At 51.5% G+C, this 21,781-nt stretch overlaps 4 protein-coding genes across 4 annotated transcripts in view; all 4 read left to right on the top strand.

The window, feature by feature from the left end:
* Nucleotides 1–2,199, top strand: part of LOC114828366 (BTB/POZ domain-containing protein 9-like) — a 10,162-nt gene extending 7,963 nt beyond the window's left edge. Inside the window, exon 4 of the mRNA XM_029112217.1 lies at nt 1,535–2,199. Coding sequence (XP_028968050.1) covers nt 1,535–2,199 — 665 coding nt within the window. The remainder of the gene's footprint in view (nt 1–1,534) is intronic.
* Nucleotides 2,200–3,699: 1,500 nt separating this feature from the next.
* LOC100903085 (BTB/POZ domain-containing protein 9) lies at nt 3,700–6,999 on the top strand. The gene is made up of 5 exons (XM_003745923.2): nt 3,700–3,781; nt 3,884–4,146; nt 5,209–6,670; nt 6,762–6,857; nt 6,948–6,999. Exons 2-5 carry the CDS (start codon nt 3,950–3,952, stop codon nt 6,969–6,971), a joined length of 1,779 nt encoding a protein of 592 aa, XP_003745971.2. The 5' UTR covers nt 3,700–3,781; nt 3,884–3,949; the 3' UTR covers nt 6,972–6,999.
* A 4,321-nt stretch (nt 7,000–11,320) lies between these two features.
* Nucleotides 11,321–13,692, top strand: LOC100905689 (BTB/POZ domain-containing protein 9). Its single transcript, XM_003745939.2, has 4 exons — nt 11,321–11,400; nt 11,541–11,712; nt 11,797–13,252; nt 13,429–13,692. The coding sequence occupies exons 2-4, from the start codon at nt 11,573–11,575 to the stop codon at nt 13,507–13,509; spliced, it is 1,677 nt and encodes a 558-aa protein (XP_003745987.1). The 5' UTR covers nt 11,321–11,400; nt 11,541–11,572; the 3' UTR covers nt 13,510–13,692.
* A 958-nt stretch (nt 13,693–14,650) lies between these two features.
* Nucleotides 14,651–16,102, top strand: LOC100902944 (BTB/POZ domain-containing protein 9). Its single transcript, XM_003745922.1, has 2 exons — nt 14,651–14,978; nt 15,182–16,102. The coding sequence occupies exons 1-2, from the start codon at nt 14,788–14,790 to the stop codon at nt 15,852–15,854; spliced, it is 864 nt and encodes a 287-aa protein (XP_003745970.1). The 5' UTR covers nt 14,651–14,787; the 3' UTR covers nt 15,855–16,102.
* Nucleotides 16,103–21,781: the final 5,679 nt, after the last annotated feature.

The following is a 21,781-nucleotide window of genomic DNA, read 5'->3' as shown; positions in this document are numbered from 1 at the left end:
TGGGTCATCCTTATTTTGATTCTATTAGTGATAATGAAGTTATGTTCATGTTATCCTAGAGTTATGCTGATGCTTTCTCCTCATTTCACTGGCGAAGTAGAACTAGCGAAATCCGGGAGGTCGAAACCGGTATCGCGCACGTTTTCGATGAGACTGAAATGCTCCGACTGGAATCGCTCAGTGAGACGCACCAGTCGTGCATTGAGCAAGGCGTATTTCTTCCGCACCGGTATCGTTCAGTATCGTTGGAGGATTCCTTGGAATAGCTACCCTCTCTCTATCCGCTCTCACTCACGGAGTCACTCGACATACTTCCACTGTAGCAAATTATTTTGAGCGATCCGGCGCTCACTCCCATTCGAAAGGTGATGGTGTCTCGAGCCACCTGTTCCTCGAGACTCTCGAATGAGTGACGCAGAGGGTCGTGGAATTTCGACAACTCACTCGTCTAGAAATGAGTAGAGATGATTGGAGATGGCTCCAATCGGCTCCCGTGGGGAGTATACCCCGAAAGATTCGAGTTTATGCTTGGTGACGTGTTAATTTGATCGCTTCGCTACTATTTTTTTGAAGCGACGCTCCCTCACCGGATCTCAGGCCACCAGATTTACTCTCTTTAGCAAGTAAACGATATCTGTACTCACATACGTACCAGCCGTCGAGCGCGGCCCAATAGGGTGGATATATGCGAGTATCCAAGGAGCCACAGTCGCCTCCCGTGCTCAGGAAAGGAGCCTGGCAATCTTTCCGACGGAATCCTCTCCGACTTCGTGATTCTTAGATTCCAATATTCAAGGACAGACATAGGAGTCCTACTCCAAAGATGGAATGGACAAGATTTCTCAGCTCGAATATGCGAATTACAGCAGTGTCGCGGTGGAATGGCTCCACTCATGAGGTTTCATTCATCTGGTTTCGGTCAACAGGGTGATGCGGGATTCTGGGCTTTCGGGATTCCGGGTTTTCGGGATTCCGGGTTTTCGGGATTCCGGGTTTCCGGCATTCGGGGCTTTCGGGATTCTCGAATCGTCCCAGACAAGAACCCCATGTATCAGACTATGGCTCGACCTTTCCCTCAGAATTTCTGCTGCAGCCAATCCGAATGCTGGGCGGAAATGGATGAGGGTATCCGGGTGGGGAGAAGAGCAGTGGTCAGCGAACAAGTTCAGAGACCAATTATTTTGTCCTGTAAAAATATTTCAACTCCGTCGAGTTTCTTGCCGAGCTCGCGGAGGATTCATGTCCCTCGACTTTCGCTGAAGCCATGACTTCGAGTGCTTCGAAACAGTGGGAGAAAGCGATTGCCGCTGAGTACAACTCGCTCATGTCGAATGGAACATGGATTCTGGTTGAGCGCCCGATCGGAGCCAATGTAATTCGCTCGAAATGGGTTTTCCGCGTGAAGTATAATACCGATGGCTCGGTAGATCGACACAAAGCTCGCTTGGTGATAAAAGGCTGCGGACAGAAGGAGGGGATAGACTTCACCAAAACGTATTCCCCTGTAGCAAGGTGAGATGTATTCTGTCCGTAGCTGCGGCGAATGATCTCCAAATCGCACAATGTGATGTCACCACAGCGTTCCTCTATGGTGATTTGGAAGAGGATATTTTCATGTGGCAGCCAGAGGGGCTCGATGCCAAGACTGGTCGGGTGTGTAAACTTCAGAAAAGTTTGTACGGTCTGCGACAAGCTCCACTTCAATGGGACAAGAAGATCGCGAGCGAACTCTGGAAGCTTGGATTGACCCCTTGCACAAGCGATCCATGTGTTTTCGTCAGGACCGAAGATGAGCTCATGTTTGCGCTATATGTGGACGACGGCTTGTGCGTTGCTCCTGATATGGCCACCATCGATGGATTCCTCGACGATTCACAGAAGACCTTCAAGATGACACGAGGGAGAGCCGATCGATTTGTTGAAATCGAGATCGTGCGTGATCGAGGGAAGAAGTCGATCAAGATTCATCAGAAGGCATACATGCGGAATGTGCTCGATAAGTACTCGATGACGGAGTGCAAACACGTAAGCACACCGTGTATCGGTCAAGTTCCACCGAAGAACATAGACCTTAACGGGAACGAGCTCGAATCGTACAAAGCTCCCTATCGGCAACTCATTGGTTCGCTGCTGTATGCTGCGATCGCCACACGGGCCGACATAGCTTCCGTCGTCAATCAACTTTCGTATCTGGTGTAGCTCCCCATTGATCCATTTACATTCGGATCGTGTCGATGGAGGCATGCTCAGTCCCAATTCGTCACAGAGTCCGACAGACGGACAATAGAGCCGGAGTCCATCAGATTTAGCAATGACTCAATCGTAGTCTCCCTGGTCAAGTCCCAAGGTCTGGATCGAGCGACGTGGTGTGACGTAATCCTGTAAGGGCTCGGAGGGCTGCACAATGCCCCCGGCATAGCCACGAAACCCCAGTACTGGACCGCGAATCGGTCTGATCTTGGTCCATCTATCCGAAGATGTCTCCGGTCGCATCTGTGGCACCACTTTTTTGGGGGAACTGAATCAAGACTCCTCTGAAACTAATGGAGCAGAACGCGCACACCGGTCGCTGGTCCGTGCCGAGCTCTCGTTCTTCATCCCCTGGTATTTCCTCGACCGCTTCCGCTTCCGTGGAATTAGGAAGTCCCAGATATTAATGTACTTATGGGAGACGACACAATATCGAGTCCTCGCAGGATATTCTGATTACTTCCCTGGAAAGGGAAAAGCTTTCAGCGATAGTCGGAAGCCAATGCAGTCTTCCGAGACACTGTTGTCACCGAGGCTGACGGATTGATCAGTACTGCGGTCTAGCAGCAATTCCCGCCTGACTGATCTTGTTCTGAGCAGGGTGCCGAGTTGGTAGGACACATATTCTTGCGACGCAGATCGCGGGTCTCGAGTCGCGAGACAGTATACTCCACGGAGTGTTATGAAATTTGTTAATTACATCTTCTATCATCAACACGAGGGTTCTTCAACCATGCGGGTATTCGAAAGAGATGAGAGGAGTGCACGGGTCCACCAGCGGATCAGGGGTCGGGATGAGCTTTCGATTCGAGTGCCTGGACGATCATGGAATCGATGAGTTCTCCGAAGCATCCGCCGAGAGTCGTTCGCGTCGCTCCGCCACCTGAGTCTTCCTTCCTCGCGTGGAGATTCGCATTCCTTGTTCGAAGGAAATACGCGGATATAATGAAAACGTCCCGTTCATCATCGTGAGTCTCTTCCCGGAGCGAATCTCTGTCTCCCCATCCGGAGACCTTGCTGACCGGATCCTCAGCGAGAGCGTCCCGCGATTCGCGAGGCTCCCCTTTCGGGATCCGCGCGCTGTGATGGCGGCCGGCGCGGCGTCGTGGTCAGCCCGCTGATCTAGCGGCCGAGGCGGACGTCCGCCATCTGGCCTCACGGTCCAGTGGCAGCTACTGTATTTGTGGGATTCCGATCCCGCAATTCCTCACAATACGCCTTGTATTCGCTTGGCTTATCAAACCGGAGAATCTGAATTCGCGTCCCAAGATGCGATCGAATTCACGCACTCCGAAGCAACGGGCTCCCTGCGTTGCCTTCAATCTGTTCGATGTCGCGTTTTCCGTTGATCGAGCCCATAAATCCTTTAAGTAGGGGTCGCTGCGGACTCGTCGATCGTCCTCCTCTGGAACAAGGTGACGGCTTCTCATGCACATGCGTCGCGTGAGAGTTCCGAAAGCGGCGATCGACAGTGTATGTCTTCCGATACCGAATTCTGGCCGTCGAGTTTGCAATACTGTTACGAGTGAAGGTGAGGTGAAGAGTTGGATCCATGGAAAGATTCCATAATGCTCAAGGCAGATAGAGTTCGGGAAGTCTTTTCGACCGAACAAACCGAATGATTCATTTCAAGCCGTTACCACCGGGGAATCCCCGGAAGACCCGGAAGTGTCTTCTCGCCGGTCTCTCACAATCGATAATGGCTGAAGAATCGGAAGCAAAGCTCCGGGAGGGGGCAGCGAGCAAGAAGTCCGGAATTGATCATGTCTACGATCTCTCGAAATGGATCGGATCCATTATGTCGGACAAGGATTCCTCGGATATTACTCTCGTGGTTGAGGGCGAAGCTGTATACGCTCACAAGATCATTCTCGCTGCATCGTGTGATTACTTCAGGTACTTGTACGACTCGTTCCGTATTTCATGGCTTGGCGTCCGTCTGCACGTGTCATAGACCGCTCCGAATGCGCTTGAGAATGAGAGTTGGAGCGAGTTGCTCGTTTCCTTGCCCACCATTTTCCTCTAACGCAGATCAAGACAGACGAATACCCATCTGAGTATTCGTGATTGAAGCAAGGCCCCTTTCCCCCAGACATGCCTGAGCCCTTCCGAATCGGTGGCCTTTATTGACCATTGAATGATGCTTGCGGACGATTCGAATTCACAGGGAGGCGACCACACGGATTCTCCCACAGGAGGGCAGAAGCGATGAATTCACGGAAAAAAATCAGGAATTCATCGTCCCAGAGCCCAGAGAATATCGTGGAGATCAAGTTGAGAGAGTGTCTTAGAACGAATGGAAGAGAGCGAGCGTGAGAGGAATCGACGGGCGTAGGAGACTAGGGAGTGTGTGTGGATGAAACGAGCCGGCCGATCGCCCGTGGATTCCTGGAATCTGTCGTTTTCCGTGTGATTCTCCAAGTTCCTTCGACAATAAGAGTAGTTTCTCTTGATCGACTCTTCGTCGGCGGCGGCGGCAAGCGTGATAGTGGGTGAGCCTGACGACGCGGGAGCCGGTTTGTGATCGGGGTCGACAATGCTCTCGCTGCGAAGATTTCGTCGAGCTTAGAGGCCGTGGCCGGAGTTCCGGTAGTCGCAAGGAAAAAGCCGAGAGTCATCCCCGAACTAACACTTAGAGATCCGCTCTCCGCCTCAGACCATCATCTTCATCATTTCAAGCTTCTCCTGCATGTGCCGTTCCCGCTCTCACAAAGCTTGTGAATTGAGCATGAATATATCTTGCTGCAGTGAGTGAGAAGCCATTCTCGTACTTCATATTATTCACAATTAGTGTACTTTGAATATTTCCGACGAGGTCGACATTCAGCTCTACGATCTCCTACAGAGAGCATGGAACGATTTTTGAACATTTCGAGATCCCGGATCCTTCACGAATCTGTTGCAATCATCTTGCCAATTCGGATTCTCCGAGATTCTAAACGTTTGGCCGTTTCCCAGGGCACTCTTCCGTGGAGGAATGATGGAGTCGGACCAGGAAGAGGTCGAGCTGAAGGACGTCCCAGCCCGGGGGTTCAAAGCGGTGCTTAAGTACATCTACACCGCACAGTTGGAATTGAAATCAATGGATGTTGAGACGATTCTGGAAGTTCTTTCCGTGGCAGATCTCTATGGACTCGAGAAGATGCGAACATCACTCTGCGAGTATCTCGAGGAAATTATGTCCGCTGACAATGTCTTGCTAATCTGCGAGTCAATTGAGCCGCTCAGCCTCAAGCACTTGCATGAAGTTTGTGTCCATTTCATGGATCAAGTCCCACAGGCAGTTCTCGAGAGCGAGGCTTTCTGTACTTCTCGTGCGCGTACTTTGAGTCGAATTCTATCGCGTGATTCTTTCTGCGCGGAGGAGATCGACATCTTCAGGGCTGTGACTCCTTGGTGCAAGAAAAATCCTGACCCCGAAGACCAGGCCGAAGTGCTGGGTATGCTTCGACTACCACTCATCCCGACGAAAAGTCTTCTCACTGAGGTCAAGAGCTCGAGTCTGATAACGACGGATCGATTGATCGAAGCCATCCAGATGCGGGAGTGTCATTCAGCAGATCTGCCTGTCAGGGGCGTCCTAACACAAGGACAGAATCTCGCCACCAAAGAAAACGGGGCGAAGAGGCTCGTTATCGTAGAGGACGATTCCGAAGTTATCGCTTTCCCGGAGGCCAACCTGCGCTATCACAGCGAAGATATGCCCGAAGATGACTGCTCTATTGATCTGCCGGTCAAAGAGGCGTTCACAGTTGCGCTCAGCAAAGCCTTCTTCGTCGACTATATCTCGTTCCGATTGCCTGATGGACGCTCGGCGAGTTTCGGGTACCACGTCGAGGTCTCGGTCGACTTGATGAATTGGATCCGTGTCTTCGATCAACCCGAATTAGTCTGTCGCTCTCTCCAAAGACTTCACTTCAAGCCGAGAATCGTTCGTTTCATTCGACTCCTCTGCCACGAGCTCCCGGGGAAACAAATCGGTCAGATGTGTGAATTCGAAGCGTCTTATACTGGGCAAGATTGGAATTTTCGCAAAGGGTACTACGCTCCTGCGGAGAATGTCGCCACAATGAGCTTGGGAGCTGCTGTCGTAGAATGCTCTAGAGGCGTCGATGAGATGATAGGTGGCAAGTCCAAAGACGAGCTCGCGGGAACAGGTCGGACCGAGCATAAAATAGGTGACGATCCGATCATCGTTCAGTTGTCGCAGCCGTATGCCGTGAATTCCATCAGTTTGGTCCTGCCACAAGAAGATTCGCATGATTATTCCTACTTCGTCGAAGTTTCTTCCGATCGCAAGGAATGGACTCGTGTGATTGATCGCTCCCAGGATCGTTGTAAATCCTCGCAGAGATTGGAATTCGCCACAGTTCCGGTCAGCTTTATCAAAATATGTGGTACAGAATCTTCTGGCAGTTCGGTACGTGCGTCGGAGGAGACTCTGATTATTGGAAATCACAGCGAGATTGATATTATCAGAAGTTCTCGCTAAGGCTCAGCTCTCTCCTCAGGTTTTTTCCTGCAGCGAATTTAAGTGCTGGGCTGAAAAGGATGAGGCTATCCAGAAGGAAACAGAACCGAGCAATGGTCAGCCAACAGAAGCAAAGGTCAGTTACCACTTGAGGGATTAGCAAATCCTCTTTTGTTCCAGAGATTTCGTTGACCGCCTGTTTACGGATGTCTTTGTCGCTCCGCAGATGGGATCTCCGCCTCTCGCGTGAAGATCGGCCGAACCTCCTTCGCATATCCGGAAGAAGGGATTTCTCATGCACAGACCTGGGAGTCACCCTTGAGCAATCTCTTCTAGAACATCGATCTGGCCGACGATAAAAAATTAAATTTAAAAAAATAAAAAATGACGACGCGGGAGCCGGCAAATGGAGTGAATGCTGCAAATGTCAGCAGCGGGGAGACGGTGCTTTTTCGCAGAGGAAGGCGGTCAGTGGATCGCAAGTCATGGGTCTCAAACAAAACGAATGAGTCAACGAGGGAATAAATTAATGTAGTTCTGTATTTCGATTATCCGCTAAGTTTTCTCACTCGATATCGATGGTGATGAAATTGAATTCCATTCCTTGGTGATCAAGTCAGCATACCTCTTCCCTCGAGACGGACAAGCGAGTCTGACTCAATCAGCGATAGCCCACTTGCAACCAAACAATCATTGTCTCCCTATCCATTCCCCGAGTCGATTCCGCGAGATCTTGCGTCGAAATTCACCTAGGTGGAGAAGTCACTTTGGGCTCTGAGGATCGGAATATGCTCATCCCCAGCTCGATGATGTGCTCCGACAACGACAGCGACGCGGCACCGGCGCCCAGAACGGATGTAGTCGGGAGGTCCCTACGAGATTCAGGTGCGAGATGGTTTTTTCACCGAAGTTTCGGCACGTCCTCATCAGGTCCTGACTGAATAAGTTCGAATCGCAAGGTTTGCGTAGAGCGGCTTTCGACGTAGTCTGTTTGCAGAGTCGCGTAAGCTCGTAGAATATTATTCCGGTTCGCCGCAAACACTGCTCCTGGAAAGCGAATATGTTTCTGTCAATCGGATATGTCTTCTGTCGGATCTATGGCACCTCTGGTCTCTGGAGTGACTCTCCACACGCCGGTCGCGGTTCCGAGGGAAGCTCGGGCTCCGGACCAGCTAGTGATTCATTGACCGGTAAATGGATTCGGAACTTCGTGTTATTGGACTTGGCAATATCATCATGATTTATCATCAGAGCTCGGAAGTTCAGGCACTGAAAACAGTCCGAAAATGGCTGGTAAAAACGCACTGAAATACTCTAGAATAGGCTCAGAACGAGACAAAGCAGGCATGATAGGCAGGGCAAACGCCGCAAGCCCTTCGTCAGTGCCGTTCGATGAGAAATTCACGTGGTCTCCCGCAGTGCCATCGGTCATTGATCGAGGCCGGTCTAATAGGGAGCCTTCTACATCATCGGGAAGAATTCGAAGCCTGGGCGGACCATCGGATTCTATCAGAAGCAAGATATGTTCCTGGAGCATGGGTTCGCCGATCCTATTCATCGCCGAATCCGTCACTTGGACCCTAAATGTCCCCAGAACTCCCGGAATTCAGCGTCTTGGTAGCTCAAGAAGGCACTTAAGGCGCGAAAATACCTTAATACTAAATAGGTATTTCCGATGGAAAAGCGTCGAAAAAGGCGACCATGGGCACTCATTGCAGAATGCCTGATCTTCCGAGCTCTATTTATGATATTATGACGACTAGGCAGCGTTTCGAGTGCGACGACACCGTTCCACCAGGTGGCGAGATTTGCGACCGTTGCCTTGAGTTCAGAGCCCGTGATATGAGAATCGCGAAAACTCAGAAAAACTCTGGACAATCCACCGCCGATCTTTTATTGAAAGCAATCCGAATCAAGCCTGGTGGGAAAGACGCGACGCCTTCCCTGAGGTGCTGGTTTGAGGGGCGGGGTAATTTTTTTCGGGCACTTTACCCCGAGGCTCGGATTCACCGTCTATACTAGAATCAGCCCCGAACTGATCTCGAAATGTGTCGACGAAGGGACTTGACACCCGAACGCCTTCTCAACATTCCCGTCTCGGCGAGCGGCCATGTAGAACGACCAAATTATATCTCGAATCGATCGGCGCCGTGACGGAGTGCTCAAACTCCGGGAGGACGGCGGAGAGTTGGTCTCTACTCTCGACCTACTCCGAGATGGTGGACGTCTGTGATGTTGCCGAAAGGATTGGATCACTCTTGCTCGATGAAGGATCGTCTGACGTGACTCTCACCGTTGACGGCGAGGCGCTCCCGGTCTTCAGACTCATACTCTCATTTTTGTGTGACTTCGTCAGCTATTCCGTCAATATTCAAGTATCTGCCAACTGGAGCTATTTATTTTGAGCAATATTCAGCCTTCCGTGCCGTCTTATGCTTCAAGATTGCGGTCGATGTCTCCCCGCGAGCATCACTGCATGCGCACTTCCGCGCATTCCCTAGGCATCGTCCGCTTCGATGATGGTGTCAGAGGATAGTTCGCTGCGAGGAGTCAGGGAGCTTCACGGGTACAACTTCAGCAGAAGCTCTAGCCTCGAAGAAGCACACGAAGATACGATTTTGAATTCACCGGGGGTCGCGCACGGGAATAGCTTCGAGAAGCTACAAGAATTGATTCTCGAATGTCTCGAAAGAATTCTATCCACCGAAAAAGCTTGGAGGTTCTCCAAGAACGCGCTCCAGCTGCGAGAGGAGCTTCTCGGAAGACGTTGTCTTAAGCTGATTGACTGCGAGGCAAACTCTAGTCTCACGAGTAGAAGGTCTCTTGGCCTAGAACAAACACCAAAGTGTCACATGAGTCCCACGCGAAAGGAATCCGAATCTCCGATGCCATTATTACGCGGTACGCGGGGAATCCGGGTCGCTGGGAGGTAGCAACTATTCGCGACATGAGCCGATGCTTCTCATCGTGGCGAAGGATCTCGTCACGATCTTCAGAGACTCGGCCGTGGCAGCGAAATCTCGATGCTGAACGCAATCGTACCCGGGGAACATAAGGCCTTCTCTCCTCAAGGCTTCCGACTCAGAGATCATAATCTCGCGACGTCGGGTCCGGGAGCCATGATGCTCGAGCCAAGTACCCAGGAGGCCCTCTCAGGGCGAGAAATTACCAAGCGTCCAGGGGCGTGGCTCTCCCGCTATCGCGCATCAATTTTACAGCTTGCGACGGGATGGGTATGATTATTCATTGCAGTCAATGAAACGTTCGTCGACAATCTCATCTCATTTCGTTTCTGCAACCGATATGCTACATCCTGTTCATCCCACCTGGCTCCATCAATCTCGCCATCTGGAAGACCGTCATCGATTATTTCGAGTACGTTTATCGGTCCGTCGGAACGCTTACTGGTTTGGAAGCCCCTGATGCTCAGATCAAAGTACATGGGTACCTAGATCCGAGATGGCATCGCACAACTTGGCAATGGCAGCTGTACCAATATCCCGTTTCGCTCTCAGGCGTCCTCATGCGCAATTCTACGTGTGCTTCGAAATCTGATAAAATACGCGCGGCGAGATATCTCATGGAAAAGAGTCATCGAGTGCAAGGCTCTCGATTCTCGATGAATCTAGCCACCTTATTTCGATTTTCCGCGTTCGCTGCTCACAGCGCCGAAATATCCCCGAAGTTCTATACCTTGATCCCAACCACCCGTAAAGAGCTCGCTGATACCGGATCATATTCCCCTGGAAGAGCCGGGCTGGGAGTGGAAGTATTTGTGGTAAGATTAAGTGCTTCTCGGTACGGGATTCCATAAGCTCTATCGTGTTGATCCACGGAAACTCCACCAAATTCCTAAAGCAAGTTTTACCTGGGCTTATGGCTTGAGAGAGCCGCGATCGAGGAGAGTTACCGCCAGAAGTCGGACCGCGCTTAAGGGAGCTCACCGGAGCCGGTGACCTGTGACTCCGTAACTCATCCCGAGCCTGTGAATAGCGGTAGATCGGATCTGGGCGAAATTCCTCATTACGCCTGAAATTTCCATAGAGGAGCTGATGAAAATACTCCACGGAGATTCCAGGCTCTTGGATTCCCGCCAGACCTCACCCCGGAGCCACGAATCTCGTCCCCTGAGTTTCGGGCTCCTGGAGGGAGGACGAAGCGAGAAACCGGACGGTAGTAAACTGCCAAACATAGTCGGAAACGCCGAATTCGCATTCCGGAGGATCGGTATAGGCTTGGCCCGAATGCTCATTTGGTAATTGCAGGTGATGAGTACATTTGCGAAGAACCCCCTCTGCGAAGGCTTGGATTCGAAGCCCGGGGTCCCCATTCGGTTACGTCTGAACAAAGATCTGTCCGCGTTGAGAATTTGGGAACAAACGAACCGATTCTACATGGGAGCTTCGTTCTCCTCCCTTTCATATCTTCCCTTCTTGTTTCTTTTTCCTTCGCATAACGAGTCGCGCATCGAAGCGGAGCCATATAATACGCTCTAAGGCTACCTGTCGAACGCCCCGAAAAAATATTCCAACTTAATCCATAATCCTCAGCGCTAAACCAGCAGAAACTTTTTTGGTACACTCACCCGTCGAGCCCCGTACTGCGATGCTTGACAGTGAGCGAACTACATCCAAGCGGAGGTCGGCAGCCGACGAGCCGACTCAGACTTCCGTGATTCGGTATGTATGAAGGCTCGAGCTCGCACATCGGAATCTATGCTCGGAGCTGGGAATCGGACTTGCGTCGAAGCAGTAGGGTCCGATTCCCTTTTTCTTCTTTCGCGGATAAAGTCATAGCTCATGGCTCCTCTATTGGTCAGCGTCGAGCCGATCGGGGTACAACAGGCCCGTCATGGAAGACGTACAGCATCTCCTGGAATGGATCGGATCCATGCTGCTCCATGATGAGGCCACAGATTTGACCCTGATCGTGGCAGGAGTCGAGATCCCAGTACACCGTAATTTGTTGGCTGGATCTTGCGAATACTTCAGGTGAGCGGAACCCCTCAAGCTTTTCATAGTTCATCCGAAAAAGCTTTGAGAGCGATCATTGAATATGATTCATTGTTCCCCGAGGGCGCTTCTGTGTGGCGGGATGGACGAGTCGCGCCAAAGCAAGATAGTTCTACCGGGTGTTCCTCTCCGGGGTTTCAAAGAGATCCTCAAATACATCTACACCACGAAGCTGAACTTTCAAGATCTGGATGAGGTCTCGCTTCTGGAAATCCTCGAGATCGCGCATCTATACGGACTGGAAAAACTAGAGAGCTCGCTCTCTGAACACCTGGAGAAAGCACTCTCGGTCGAAAACGTCTGCATGGTGTATGAAACAGCTCACTCTCTCAATCTTGAGCTTTTGAGTGAGTCCTGTCGTCGTTTCATGGATCAGCAGTCGCATGCCCTACTCCGTGACGAAGCATTCTATAAATTGCCAGCCTCAGCGATCGCCCAGCTCCTGTCTCGGAATACTTTCTACGTGAAGGAAATCGAGATCTTCGGAGCCGTCAAGCAATGGTGCGACATGAACCCGACAGACAGGGAGCTTCCCGAAGTTCTAGATAGCGTCCGACTGCCACTCATCGACATCGTCAATCTCGCAACTACCGTGAAAGACTCAGGTCTATTCGCGGGAGACCGTCTACGGGAAGCCCGACGGCTGAAGGAGAAGCATCTCGCGGATTTGCCCGTGAGGGGTATAATGACGAGCGGCGAAAATTTAGCGACCGCAGATCGGGGCTCGGTGGAGTTGACGGGACTTCTCCCTGTGAGTTCTCCCTCCTCGACCCCGCGGATCAAGTATGAAATCAAAGCTATGCCTCCGTGTGCGTCGAAGGTGAAAGTGGACTCGAGCAAGGGACTGACAATCGCGTTGAGCGAGAACTTCTTCATCAACTACATCGCCTTCCGACTCAGTGAAGAAGCTCCAGTTCCTGCCTCGTACTACATCGAAGCTTCCCTGGATCTGCTGGTCTGGGCTCGAATTATTGATTTCTCAGGGTTCGCTTGCCGCTCCCTCCAAAGACTGTTCTTCAACACTCGGATCGTCCGTTACCTCCGGATAATCTTCTCGATGGGAGCTGACAGAAACGATATTGTTCTGTCGGGTTTGGAGGTGGCCCGGAGCCTGGAGAAATTCACGCTCGTCCATGGCTTCTATGCTCCCCGAGAAAACGTTGCGTCCACGGAGCTCGGAGCTACGGTGATCGAATGCGGAGGGGGGAAGGACGGCTTGATTGACAAGATGAATGCCAGCAAGCCCGGAATCTCTAAGGGTACCTGGCATAGAATCGGTGGAGGTGCCATAATACTCCAGCTATCGCAGCCGTACTCCATCAACTACATGCGACTTCTATTGCACACCTTGCCTTCTAGAGGATATTCGTATTACATTGAAACTTCGGTCAACAAACGAGAATGGACCCGTGTTGTGGATCGCACCGCGGAAGATTGCGTCTACTGGCAGAGCCTGAGCTTCCCTTCGCTGCCAGTGGCTTTCATCAAAATCGTAGCTACGTCCTCGAGGTCCGGTGAGGTTGGTATAACTTCATTGAGGCTCTCTCGGAGGCATTGCAGATGGATCGATGATTCAGACGGTGCTCGATGTGACCGCAGATCCTATGCTGCGTCATCGAAGTTCCCGTGTGACTAGGAGATCTCGCTGGGAGGTCTCATTCTGCCCTGTTATTCATTTCTCATAACTGCTTCCAGTATTTCGAATGCAGCAATTTCGAATGTCGAGCAATGAGCGAGGGATCGCGGAGGGAACGGATGCCGCTCGAACCTGTTTGAGCGCGGATCTCCGAGCTAGGACTGCCTGCGGGTTGAAATGTCGGTGGCGGATCGAGAAGAGCCGCTCTATCGAGGAAACACGGTCGAGTATGGGTTTGGTCCGAGATGGAGACGTCTCACCGAGCCCCGACGCCGTCCCGGATGAACTTCAGCGATTCCCATCGCTCCCACAATAAACTATTTCAATATCGCGGCTAGTCTTCCTCCATGAAATGCCTCTATGAAAATGGGACATACGATCCGACCAACGTATCTTCGTATCTCCGCCGAGATCCCTCTCTTCGAATCCCAAAGTCGGTTCGGATGTCGGAACCTGCCACAGTACTGCACAGAAACGTCGTTCCGGGGCTGTATGGAAAATCAGAAATCTATTCAAAAAATCCTTCAGCAATCATATCTTCGGCGCATCAGAGTGCATGGACCCGTAGCTCCAAAACGCCCGCGATCACCGAATAAGCCATTAATGTCGTCGGCGGCCAATTTTGAGGAGACTCAAAATCCAATCCAATGATGACAGACGGGCTCGCAGCGGAGCTTTCGTTTGTTGTGATCGGTTTCCATTGGACAGATGTGCTCTCTGAGCGCGCTCTCAGTCGAATACCACCTACGACGATCGGTGTAGACGTCGGCTCTCTAGAATAAAAACATAGTGTGCGCGCGACGACCCCGTCTAGAAGCGTAGCTCGACCGGGAAGCGGCTAACCCGTCGAAGCCAAGTCGTTCCGTGTTCTCCTTCCATTCGGACATTCTCTCGATGTCCTCGATCTTCCAGCTAGCGTGTCGTAGACCTCATCAAGAGGTTATGGACCCAGAGTGGCTGTTTTCGACTTCGAGATGAAGTGAGAAGAAGTCATCCGCAACTATGAGAGTCGAGTGCAGTGATGAGTAGGAAGACGACTGAGAAGACGGTCCCGAAGAAAAACGTTCGAACCCTGTCCTCAATCGGCGAGCATCAAACGGAGACATAGGGAGTAGGGAGAAAGAACCCCCGCCATTGAGTGAATTCACCACAGAAGCAATCTCAAGTGGTCAGCTGCGATCGATCGATGAACGCAGCGACAACAATCTGATTCGACGCAGCTCGGAAAACTTCAGGTGCCACCTGGCGACACAATCAGGAACTAATGGCGTAGCGGCCCTCGATTCGAACGCTACCTTCTCCTTGAGACAATCAGTCGAAAAGACTGCCGAGAAAAGATCGTGCCTCTCTACCTTCCGTCATAGAACCTCGGCTCTGAGACGTTAAATCGAGGAGGAAGATCTCACGGAAGGTCGAGCATGTATCTACCGCCCGGTTCCTCGAGATGGTTGGAAAAACGTTGCGACGAGACGGATGCCGCCGATGACTTGGCGGAACGGATCGGATCTCTCTTGCTCGATGATCGTTTCTCAGACATCAGCTTAATCGTCGAAGGGGAAGCACTTCCAGCGCATAGAATCATTCTCGCCTGCTCCTGCGAATATTTCAGGTAGTCGTTGCACCGTAGAAATGTCGATGATGTCTAGAGACGGTATGCGGCAGGCATGGCGTATCCAGCGGCGTGACATGGCTCTGGAATCCGAGTCTGGAACCCACGTCGGTGGTATTTATATCGAGGAGGCGATGCGGGTCTATCCTCAGATCTCATCGCTCAATGGGAAACGATATAATCATTGGGTTTCTTTCTTCCAGAGCTCTCTTGTTCGGAGACTTGGAAGAGTCACGCAAGACCCAGATAGTCTTGGAAGATGTCCCCTTGAGGGGAATGAAAATATTCCTCACATACGTATACACGGCAAAACTGGATCTGAAGGAGCTTGAGGCGGCGACGGCTCTCGAAGTGATCGGAATCGCTCACATGTACGGACTCGAGAAGCTCCTGAGGAAACTGAGCGATTTCCTTAAACGGAATCTGTCGGTCGAAAGCGCCTGCTCTATTCTTGAGAGGGCAGAGCTGCTGGAACTCGACAGTCTCAGCGAAGCTTGTCGTGATTACATGGGTCATCATGCGAGCGCCATCCTGAAGACCAGAGAATTTTGTCATCTCCCAGCGAAAACGCTGTCTCGACTCCTGAGTCGCGATACGTTCTGCGTCGAAGAGGTGGAGATCGTCATCGCCATCAAGCTATGGCGCGAAATGAATCCAGATCATGGCAACTTCCCGGAGATACTCGAGGTCGTACGACTCTCTCTGATATCAACAGCTGATTTGGTTACCATCGTTCAAGACTCGGGGCTCTTTTCGGCGGAGCGCCTATTGGAAGTCATCCGGGGCAAAGAGATCGACCGCATAGATCCTCGTGGAAAGCTTATAAAACGTCGACATCCGGCTCCGGCTAATCACCGGGTTTTCACATTGACTTGAGAGCATTCAAGAGAGACGTCACTCTGGCCTGATTTTTCTCTTTCCGATAACCTCCTCTACCGAGACGGTTGAATTTCACGAAAAAGCCATGGTTCCAGCTGAGGCTTAAGGGGAAAAAATCGGAGAATGAAGCCACCGGGAAGGATGGGGCATCTTCTCCTGTCAGATGTGATATCGGGTAGCTTCAGAGACAACCTTCATATATTGTTCAGTAAACCTTATCGTTTTCGGGAGAATGCCCAAAACAATCTCGTGCATCATTATCATAGGGTGTCATCGATTGCATCTGACTGGAACACCCCCAGCTGGCTGGAGGCACGGATGAATGGGCGACCTCATCACCAACTGAAGAATGGAGCCCTAATCATGCCCGGGCGAATTTCCCTCACCAAATCGAAGGAGTTCCCTTTGTCTTCATGCCTCTGGCAGGGAGAGTGTATTTCAAGCAAATATCGTTTCCGTCTGTCGTGAGATGATTGCTGGTGGATGAGTGGCGGGAACGCTTGAGATTCCCCATGCTTCACGGTCACGGACGAAGAATTGCTTGTGTTCCTCTACCAAACTTCTGCTTGATGCCTCGGGTAAATCATTCATATCAAGAACTAAATCACCCGCTCTCAACCCAACTGCCCTAACTTGACATAGGATGTAAACGCTAGAGCGCCTATTGACGCCACATGGGAAAAAGGAAAGGATTCCAAAGATAAAATGTGAGAGGAAAACAAACGCGATAGGTATCCAATTTTCGGGGAACAGATCGATATGAGCCCCATGAGATGATCCAACCTTTTCCGAGGTGCTTGAATCAACCAGATATGATTCCGATGGAACATCAGCATTAATACAACCAGAGAACAATCGTTCCCTCATTATGATGAATTGGGAAGAAACTGTCGTACAACCTCTTTTTGTTCCTAGAAGCTTTTCTTCTGGCCCGTAGCGGAAGCTTCTGCTCCTCCGACTCGACGCCTCACCTGAACTCTTGATTCTGCGATCCCGAACTCGCTGCTGTCTTCACCGACTCTTCGACCTTCCCGGAGCTCTTACGAGGGAATCCCTCTACTCCCTCACCCATATTTCCGCCATTCACCTCTCGGACCTGGTATTTCCCGCTCACTCCACTAGCTCGACCCGCTTTTTTGCGCCGTCCTCGATGAAGTCAGTCAGACCATTGACGAAATTGCTAAACGAATTACAGGGTCTCGTAGAGCCAGCAAATTTGATTTCTGCCTCTGCGTTAGCGGCGCCGGCGACGAGAGCGTCGTCGCCACTCGAGTCTCCCGGGGTGTTCTCAGGTGTTAGGCGAAGATTCACTTATTAGTCACTTGGTCGTTCAATCGCTCTCAAGTCGGTGCAGGTGAGCGTGTTCGCTCCTTCTTCTATTCTCTCGGTTTCTCCCACGTGCGAACTGGCACGCCATACTGCCGAAACGTGCTCAATTTCACAAGTCATGGGAGCGGCCAATTTACGACATCTGGCCAGCCGACAACACCTAGGGAATGGTGGTGATGCCGATGCGGTTCCTGCGGGTTTCCTCGCCCTTCCCATGGAACGAGCGATGACGTCGACGGCTGTGCCGATGGAAGTTGTCTCCAGAAGTGTATGACACCGAGTCGTCCCACGATGGCATTGGGGGCGGCTCGAGGGACTTCACGGCTCTGATGTGAATCGACTATTCGGTCAGGTCCAAATTCCTGGGATCGGCCGCGCAGAAATGAGCGTCTTCATGCGGAGTTCACCGCACGAATTTCGACGGAACAGCCGGACTCTGATCCCCGTCTCGTTTTGGTCCCGCTGGGGATCGCGGTCTTCCCGCTCGACGTTCGTTCAGGTTTCGCGTCCCGCAGCTTTCACCTCGGAGAAGAGTCTCCAAGTTAACGTTCGGTGACATGGTCTCCGCAGACCCTGGGACTGTGAGCGGGAACAAAGAGGCTCCTAGACGAACTTTTTAAGAACAAACAAGAAATCAGCGGGATCTCGATTTCTCTCGGCTCTCAGTCCTCATACCTGCTCTTGTACAATACTTCCCCTGCTCCCGAAGCTCCCAGGATGTCCTAACCTACATCCTGCTGTGGACTCGCGACAGGTTGACCGTGCGCGTGAAGAGTACATGTTGATTAAATTTTATCCATGGGGTGTCGTCAAGAGTCGAGCTCTCTCGCAGTAGCTTTTGTTGAGGTATCGACGGCCCTTCTGCTGAGCTGGGTAAGCTCGTGGGCATTCTCTCCTTCGAACAACCCTCTCTGATGTCGTTTCACGGATAATATTCCCAGAGCTCATTTGGATCTCGGACTCTTGTTCCACGCTACCCGGAAATCTCCGCAATCCTAGCCTCCACCGCGTAAGAGGAGAGTTCACCCGACTACCCTCAATTGAAGTTTGGCTCATTTGAAGCCTCGTCAAGCTCCTTGCAAGAATTTCCGGAGATGATCGAGCCATTCCTTGCGAGACAGCCCCCAACGAGGATCCGTGCCGGCGTCTCTCTACTTCGGAATATCGAAAAAAAGAGCGGCAACCTAATCGTAACCTTCCGAAGTTGATCGATCCGCGAAGATTGGCTACTGGTCCATCATCCAGATGAACCATTCTCGCCTAAAAAATTAAAGATGGAAAAGATCCGAGTCCGATCACAGGCGGCCGCGTAGATGCCCCGCTTGCATTACCAAAGCTCGGCGATTTCCGCCGACGGCAGCGCATCATCGCAAAAACACGGACGAGCAAGGGATGAGTAAAGTAAATAATATTTTGGTTCTAAACTGCGCGCTGAAGAGCAACAATCAGCGAATGAGAATCATTTCCTGAAAATGCAACGACCATAAGCGGGCGAAACGATGACGGGCAGGCGCGAGTGCTAGCATTTTCAATGGATTCCGAGACCCATCAACAGTGAGACGGCCGCCATCTGTACACTTGCTGCTCGGCCACACTGCGGTCGAGGATCCGGGGGAACTAGCCGCCAAAGAGATTCTATGACCGACCATCACGGCATAAGACTCACGGCATGAAATTATTAAGGAATCCGCGCACGCGATACTCGGAGCTCCCGAAGACATGTTTCATTAGGACTGCGGATTAATTCCCGCACACCCCTTCCATCGCATCGGAAGTCAAACTCCTCCAGCCGCTCCGACCTGTGTGAGCACGCGAAAACGATCAATGGAGCGCCGTCCGAGCGGATGCCCATCTTGACGATCGTGAACGAAATAATCATAATCTGCCGAAAGGAGCGATTCCGGAGCGCGCAGAGAACCTCCAGAATCTCCCCCGAGGAGAACAAACAAGAAATCGCGCCAGCTCGTATATTTCGTAAGAACGTAGCGAGCTTCATTGGCAGTTTCGCAAGAACCGATTCGCAGATCTACCAACGAACGTCTTTCCATACGGGAGCGCGTTGACAAGCAATACCGAAACACGCGGAGAAACCGTTTTTTCTTTCTTATGGAACGACATCAACAAGCCAGCAGCGGTTCCAGCCTCGCATACTTGCAAGTCGCCTACCGCCATCCAATGTCGGTGTCATGCGGTGCGGTCCTTCCTGTCATAAAGTCGAATGTGCTCCGTGCCTCTAAGCCAAGTACACCGACGACGAGCAGGAGGAGGATGAGGACGACCACGACGAAACCGTTGGAGCGACGACGACGGAGCGTCACGCCGACACGAAAGATTGGCTGAATCTGCATCTAAATGTGTTAGCAGCCCGGCTTCCAATAGGCTGTTCGCCGGTCGCCGGATCTATCGCCATTTGAAGGTTTACAGCAGGGATTTGGAATCGGGCTCGGGTGAAAATTACAAAATTGACTCCCCCTGGAGAATTCGAAACAGTCGTTGACTAGCCGCCCGACGGTCGCTTTACCACCTCGGGGAGCGCGGGCTGTCCCTCGAAGATATTTTCGGAATAGAAGGGTTGCAATAAAGCCCGGATTAGGCTGCGTGCTCGGCGTCTGGCATCGTGCGGCATCGAGACTGAGCTTTATGAATCTACAAGCATGTGCGTGATATATGAACACCTTGGGATCGCGAACGGAGCGGGGGGCGAATGAACGAACGGTCTCAACTTGTGGGAATTTTTAATTGGGATGAGGTACCGCGCTCTCGCCCGCCGTCTACCTGGCTCTCGTTAGCCACGACAAGTAAGGGACGCCTTTGGCATTAAATTAAGACAAGTGAGAGGGGAAACGAGACATCGACGACGTGGGTGCCGCTGTGTTGCAAAGGGTGGTGGCAGCGCGAGATAACATCGAGCGAGTATTCGAGAGGGACCATGCACCGCTCGAGATGCTCCGGCCAGTCAGACCAATATTTAGCAACGGATCGCCCCCGCTTATCCTCCGGCCACTCGCAAAGGCTGTTTGCTTGGGTGGGTAAGTACTTGAGGAACGAAATTCTCTATCGACAGGTTGAGAGCTTTCTCGACATCATCTCGAGCTGTGAAATGCTGTCATCTGCAGTTCCCTCCCAAGGGCGGATCTCGCTTGGTCGCTGCTTACTTCAAGAAGGCTGAATTATCGGTTAAGCTCTGCAGCGCTACTTGGACAGGGATCTTAGAGTGGCGTCGTGGATCGGGACCTGGCGCGTTCTTCGGCTCTTCGAAACCGCTACACGCGTTCGTGGTGTCCTGAGAGATTATTCGCGAAACCCAACTCGATGGTGACCTTTGTATTTCCAGTTGTTGGAGGGACGTGACAGCATAGAAATGAAGCGTTAGTCTCTCCCTCTAAGAAACTCTCATCTGGGGCCTAATTTGAATCGACGTTCTAGCATCATATCAGTGACTCTGGTATTCGGTATCTTCATTCATCATGTGTCCGAATTGTACGCACTCGAGGCCGCTTACAATTGGATGTGAGCAGAGCTTGTTCCTGAAGAGGATGTTGATCCCGAGCGCAGCCTTCTCCTCGTGATTCGATGACAACAGCGTTCATGAATGCAAAATCCCCATAAAGCTGACCGGTACCGATACAAATGGTGTTTGATTGTATGTTCGCTCGAGAAAATAAATGATCCGACTGCCAAAGGTAGAACGAGATATACATATATGTAGCTGCTAGCTCCACAGTTCTCTCGATCCGATGTCTGAGGAATGCAGATGGAAATTTTCGTGGAGCGATTCCATGCCGATTCTCTCGTTGGGATATTTTCTCGAGAAGGATAGCGATTGGATCTATGATATCCCCGCCAAAAGGAAACCATCAGAGGAAGCGGGTGTCCAAAGAGCGTCCGTGGAACGGGAGGACCAAACGACACGAGATGCGGGTTGGGTTGGAGAGCAGGCTGGAGGGCCCAAGTGAAAGTCGGAGTGCGCTTCTCGCCGGTCAGAGTATGAGAGACCGAGAGATGATTTGCCCTGATTCTTAATGCTTAACTCAGACCAAGCCTTGCTGAGACGAGTACACATAATTCGATTTCACTGCCGCATACAATGAGCGAAGGGCTTCGGTCAGGCTTAGTCATGAGTGCTCGGATTCGCTCTCCGCAAATATCTTCTTCAAGGGTTGCTGCTGCTTTTGCTCTGCCCACTATGGGGCAGTCAGACAACCAATGCACAATAGTCGGCTCTGTCAACTCCCGATGCATGAGTGTCTGCATGTATGAGTTCGCTGAATGAAGCAATGACCGTATGTATGAATGCATGCATGCGATGACCACTGCAGGAAGATATGATACGCGCTGTGTCCGCTGAATTTATACCCCAGAGATTACCGATGTGCGCTCGCATTCTTCCCGATGACCATTGGTGTGACAGCACCGAACTGAGCGGCGCGCTCTCGGAGAACGCAAGCGACGTCCGATATCTATCGATCATCTCGAAAATCCACTCTGATCATGAAATCGTTATGACTATCAAGTCCGAATTATCTCTGAGGAATGTGGGGAATCGCAGTCACTACTGCCTGCCGGATTCCGCAAATGCGAAAGTCTCTCAGGAA

Source organism: Galendromus occidentalis, unplaced genomic scaffold (assembly GCF_000255335.2).
Source record: "Galendromus occidentalis unplaced genomic scaffold, Mocc_1.1 scf7180000077486, whole genome shotgun sequence".
NCBI lineage: Eukaryota > Metazoa > Arthropoda > Arachnida > Mesostigmata > Phytoseiidae > Galendromus > Galendromus occidentalis.
This window is presented reverse-complemented; position numbering and strand designations above follow the sequence as displayed.

What these genes read in the sequence shown, in the direction of transcription:
- LOC100905689 (XM_003745939.2), top strand. Translation starts at nt 11,573, where the DNA reads ATGGAAGACGTACAGCATCTCCTGGAATGGATCGGATCCATGCTGCTC. An exon ending in GGATCTTGCGAATACTTCAG is followed by an intron (nt 11,713 to 11,796) that starts GTGAGCGGAACC and finishes TTGTTCCCCGAG; the next exon opens with GGCGCTTCTGTGTGGCGGGA. An exon ending in CGTCCTCGAGGTCCGGTGAG is followed by an intron (nt 13,253 to 13,428) that starts GTTGGTATAACT and finishes AACTGCTTCCAG; the next exon opens with TATTTCGAATGCAGCAATTT.
- LOC100903085 (XM_003745923.2), top strand. Translation starts at nt 3,950, where the DNA reads ATGGCTGAAGAATCGGAAGCAAAGCTCCGGGAGGGGGCAGCGAGCAAG. An exon ending in GCATCGTGTGATTACTTCAG is followed by an intron (nt 4,147 to 5,208) that starts GTACTTGTACGA and finishes GCCGTTTCCCAG; the next exon opens with GGCACTCTTCCGTGGAGGAA. An exon ending in CAGAATCTTCTGGCAGTTCG is followed by an intron (nt 6,671 to 6,761) that starts GTACGTGCGTCG and finishes CTCTCTCCTCAG; the next exon opens with GTTTTTTCCTGCAGCGAATT.
- LOC100902944 (XM_003745922.1), top strand. Translation starts at nt 14,788, where the DNA reads ATGTATCTACCGCCCGGTTCCTCGAGATGGTTGGAAAAACGTTGCGAC. An exon ending in TGCTCCTGCGAATATTTCAG is followed by an intron (nt 14,979 to 15,181) that starts GTAGTCGTTGCA and finishes TCTTTCTTCCAG; the next exon opens with AGCTCTCTTGTTCGGAGACT.